Below are 5300 nucleotides of genomic sequence, written 5' to 3'. Positions count from 1 at the left end.
GTTAAATTTAATTTACTAAACCATAGAAGGTCTACGTATAATTACCCCAAACCTCAGGAGAGAGGGATGTAATTATTTCTAATTTATAAGGGGCCGTTTACAAGGCCGGATAAAGGTGGATTGGATCTCTAATCTACCCTTATCCATAATTTATTACAAGAAATAGCAGATAACTAATAATTCATCAAACTCTGAATAAAACTTGATGATTTATTTAACTTTAAAGTGTATAATCTGATCCTGCTCCACGTTTTATCAAATCGAATAAGTATTAATTAAAATTATTAAACTTTTATATTCCATATTTTATGCAGGTGATCCATATCAACTATATATTTAACACAAAAATAAACGATCCCTTCTTCATACTGTTTTTTTCTAGTTCATATATTAATTCAAGTATGAAAAATTTTGACCCCTATTTTGCAAGCTGACGTTTATTGAGAAACCCTTAGTTGTGGGTAGTGAGTTGGGGGCTAGTTAATGGCTAAAAGGTTACATTGCGTAAGTTTTGAGAACCCCATCGCGAAGCATCGGATCCATCAATCCGCACTTTTCCCATTTCAAATCATAAACAATAAAGAGTGTACATAATATTATGTATACATATATGTAGACAGAGAGAGAAAAAGAGGGGTATAGCGAGCAATACGATAGATACATAAAACTTTTTTGGTTTTGCTGGGTTTTTGGTCTTTGTTGACCGGATAGGGTAGAGATTGATTTTGTTGTAAGAGAGGAGAATTATCTCATATTTATTGCAAATCTTTTGTTGATTAGAACAGAAAGGAGTAAAAAGAGGGAAAGGGAGGAGAGGATGGTGAAGATCACGGCATTGATGGTGCTGAAATGCACTCCGGAGGGTGCGGACCCGGTTATTTTGGCGAACGCGTCGGATCTAAGCAGTTTCGGGTTCTTTCAACGGCCCAGCGTTAAGGAGTTCATTGTTTTCGTGGGTCGGACCGTAGCTAAACGGACGCCGCCGGGCCAGCGGCAGTCGGTACAGCATGAAGGTCCGATCCGATGTGATTCTTCGAGTTTTCCTATTTTATTTGTTCTTTGGGTTGTGTTTTGTTTGGTTGAATTGGCGTTTCTGGATTTTGATTTCTGTGGGTTAGGGTTTTTCGATAATTATTTGTGGCTTTTCTTTTGTTCTGATTGTTGTTTGCTTTTGCTAATTTTTAATGGATCCTTTGGTTTGTTGGGATTTTTATTGTTGCAGATTTCAGTTGTTGGTGTTTTTGCTATCAATAAATTACTTGGGAATTTTGCTTTTCATGTTCTGGATTATTCTTTTTGCTCTTCAACTAGGCTATCTAGGCAGGAAGTTTTAGCTGTTTTTGATTTGATAATTCTTTTTGTCTCTATTAAATTGAAAGTTTTAGTGGAAATGATTTTTCTTTGTGATTGTTCTGTTTCCACTTGAACTGGGACCAGAAAGAAATCCTATCTGATTTGTTGCGTGTTGGTTTGCTAGGTCTGTTTGTTGTTTGATCGATTTGATATTCTTATTTATAATGTCTAAGGCAAGATTGTTTCGAACGACATTCTTCTCATCAAGATTGTTGAGGTGTAGTACTGTTGGTAGGATGGAAGGATCAATAGTATATGATGTTACATTTAGATAGGGGGATGAGCAACCATTACTCTAGTTGACCAAGAGGAAAGTTGAGGATTACTCAAGGCTCTCTGCTTGTGGCGGTTTTGTGCTGATTTATATTTGGAATTTGGTGTTTTTTGGTTCTGGGAGCAGACACGAAGTTTTACCCTATAACTGTTTAAGTTCATCTATGGTGATTATATTGTCAGATTTAGACAATTTGAGTTACATGAGTAGTGAAATGATGCAGAGTGTTTTCTGGGAACACTTTATTTTGTGTTCCAGTTGTATCGAATAGTTCTGTAAGGTTATTCAATTAATGAGCCAAATTGACATTGTTGTATCATTTGGGAACAGAATACAAGGTTCACTCGTACAACCAAAATGGCTTGTGTGCATTGGGTTTTATGGATGATCACTATCCTGTCCGAAGTGCATTTTCATTGCTCAACCAGGTATGTGGGCTCTATTTGTGTCATAGTATAGTGAGAATTTGTTGTATTTTCACGGTAGGGAAGTTTTCTTTTTAACTGATTGCGACAAACTTTGATTGCTTTGAAGGTCTTGGAGGAATATCAAAAGAATTTTGGTGATTCGTGGAAAACCATCCAAGCTGACAGTTCTCAACAGTGGCCCTATCTAAGTGAGGCACTTACCAAATTTCAGGTATTTAAGTCCCTTTCCATTTGGTTAGGAAAATGGAAGCATGCATGATTGTTGATGAGAATGGTTTGTGGTGCTTTCCCTAGGTAGGCACTCTGTTCTCTCTTGCCATTTATATATATCATAGTTTCTCAACTTCTTATCTTCGGACATTTTAGGACCCTGCTGAGGCTGACAAGCTGTTGAAAATTCAGCGGGAATTGGATGAAACTAAAATTATTCTTGTAAGTACTCTTCTCCAAGTTTGTGGAAAAGCCTTCGACACCCATAGAGCTGTTGCTCATCTTGTTGAACAATTTGCCCGTGCCTGTTAGCTAATGTCTTGTAATTGGCATTCAAAATCAAGTGTTTCTTTTATGAACTATCTGGTTTGGTAAAATATACTGTATATTTTTTAGTTCAAGGAAAGATTAAAAAGTGAAAGTCATAGAAGAGAAATGGAGGACTATAATCTTTTTGAAGTTTGTCCTTTGTGCTACTTTGCTGGTTCTCCCAGCTTATGGAGGTTTCAGGTTATTTCTTATTTATGATTTCATCAGTTTGGTGCAAGGTTGTAAATGTTGTAGGAATAATCATTAAGAAGTTGACATTTCATTTGAGCAGAAGATGATCAGATTATCCTAGTTATAATGCTTGTTCTGGGCATGACAAATGGCTGAATATGTATATTTTCGGCTTGTCAATCACTGACCACTCACAGTTCAACTCTTTGTAAATAAGTTATCGTCTCAGTGAGTCGCTAAGGATTCGTATGAATCTGCATTTCTCTTCAATCATTTTGTGTCATTGATTACAAGTAGAGCCTAGTGGGACCTACTCCTCAAATCAGAAGTATCGATTCTGGCATCAAATAATCACTCACTTAGTCATGGAAAATCTGCGGCCGGAAGGATCCAGGAAGAGACAAAATAATGCAGATATTCTGCATTACATACATATCGATGTATCTCGAGAGGGTTTGCTACAAACTGATGAAGCATGTATTTAGAACCTGGTTGATGGAATAAAGGGATTTCATGGAAATTAAGAACTGGCAGAACTGTGTCAATGCATGTCCTGCAGCTTGAATATTGGTAAGCAGGAAAAACAAGTGTTGGGTTCTATAAAAAAGTAGCTAAACTGCCTCCTGCAGGATAGGCTTTTTTAAATATCTCTAAGTTGTTCAATGGAAATTTGCTAGGAAAAAATAAGCACAGGTTCCCCACTTTATCTTCCAAGATACCACTTTTTGTCAATCAAGTATCTTGATCGCATATTCCCCATTTTATGTGCTATATATAAGTATTTACGAGTATGGAAGACCATATGTGTCAAAGACATTGTAGCTGCTGGGTTGAAATGAATATGGTTGTTTGTGGCTGTGCTTTTTTGCCCCGTTTATATTTGTATAGTGCAGATTTGTTTATGATAAGAGTTGGAGTTCCTAAATATTCAGCCCCTTGGATGTTTTCAGAAGCTTAAGTTAGAAGGTTCCAAATGGTGATGCCCAAGTAGATATATCTTCTGGGATGTCTACTAGCTGATGCAAATTGTATCAGCAACGCCAAGTAGTTACCTAAATCACTATATGTATAAATAAGCTAACAAGTATGTGCTTATGATTTACAGATGCGAAAGAACTGTTTGATTTAAGCAGTGTGCCTAATTGATGCATCAATTCTCACTTGCTTTGTTTCTATTCCTTTTTAACATGTTAGCCATTATATAATATACATTCGGCCTTTATCTCAGCACAAGACCATCGACAGTGTCCTAGCACGAGGTGAGAAGCTGGACAGTTTGGTTGAGAAGAGTTCAGATCTAAGCGCTGCTTCTCAGGTTTGTTCCGTTCTGATTTTATGTGATGTATTTTGAGTGTATCTGCAGAGAAAGCCCATCTGGTTTTTGTGATCAAGATTCACAGACTATAGTTGGCACAGATTTGTTTCAGCTTTGGAGTTTGGATTTCTGGAGCCCTTGAACTTTTTTTAATGATTTGCTAATGAAAATTTTTAGTTCATGGTGTCATAATAGAAATCAGTTGAATTTTATGTCATCTAGGTGCTAGTTGCTAGCTGCTGCTGAGTCTAATTGCGTAAAATTTGTTATTGTGTCTTGGCTCTCGTTCCACTTGGGATACCTCTCTTTTGGTTTTATTTTCTAAGAATTGGAAAGAAATGCTTTATTCCGTACTCATCTTGCAGCCACTCTTCTTGGCAAAACACTAATTTGTTTCTGTTATAAACATTACGCACGCTTGGTAAAATTGGGAACATTGCTAGCACCTGTGCTTCTAGGTTTTTCAGATTTGTCTTTATTTTGAATGGGGAAAATTTTGTGAGTCAAGCTTGAGCTGAAATAGGCTTGATCTCGAGCTAAAGCTTAGTAGGTGGCTTCCCAAGCTTGGGCCTAGAGCTTGTCAGGCTTGACCTTAATCTAGAAAAATCTAATTCATGATTGAGCTGAAAGTGTGAATATTTAGGATCTCAAGCCGAGACAGATTAAGAGTGGCCAACCTAGTTGGAAGTTTGAGTTGTTTGAGTGTGGATGTTGAATGATATTGTTTTAATAACATACAATCTAGAATTTGTTCTCCAAATAAATGCTACTTGTACTTTTGTTCATGACATGCTTAAATTAATTATTCAGAGGTCTTCTGCTACAATTATAGAACAAGACTATTACTTTGATCTGCACTCGAGCTTCCAAACTCAATCTATTGTTCTGACATTACAACTTTCTTGAATTCTGAAACAGATGTTTTACAAGCAGGCGAAGAAAACGAATCAATGTTGTACAATCCTGTAAATGCTTCAGAAGGAGTATTTTGTCTTATAAATATGGCTCAGTTGCCCTATTGTTAAATGCGAAATTTGAAAGAGCTCTGTTTATATCACCACTTATATAATGTTGTGAGGCTGAAATCTTTGGTGCTTCTCTTGTATCCCCCCTTGTTCACCTTGAGAAAAGGTAATTGTGTTGGCAAATTGTTCCTGATTATGTTATAATGTGATTTCAGTGTTCGTTAGCAAGAGCTTTTAATTAGCTTACATGTCCC

At 36.7% G+C, this 5300-nt stretch overlaps 1 protein-coding gene across 1 annotated transcript; it reads left to right on the top strand.

The window, feature by feature from the left end:
* Nucleotides 524-5294, top strand: LOC105162289 (VAMP-like protein YKT61). Its single transcript, XM_011080294.2, has 6 exons — nt 524-1013; nt 1958-2055; nt 2162-2266; nt 2422-2487; nt 3995-4081; nt 5000-5294. The coding sequence occupies exons 1-6, from the start codon at nt 818-820 to the stop codon at nt 5048-5050; spliced, it is 603 nt and encodes a 200-aa protein (XP_011078596.1). The 5' UTR covers nt 524-817; the 3' UTR covers nt 5051-5294.

Source organism: Sesamum indicum, linkage group LG5 (assembly GCF_000512975.1).
Source record: "Sesamum indicum cultivar Zhongzhi No. 13 linkage group LG5, S_indicum_v1.0, whole genome shotgun sequence".
NCBI lineage: Eukaryota > Viridiplantae > Streptophyta > Magnoliopsida > Lamiales > Pedaliaceae > Sesamum > Sesamum indicum.
Note: the sequence above shows the minus strand (reverse complement) of the source record. Positions and strands in the feature narration are given on the sequence as shown.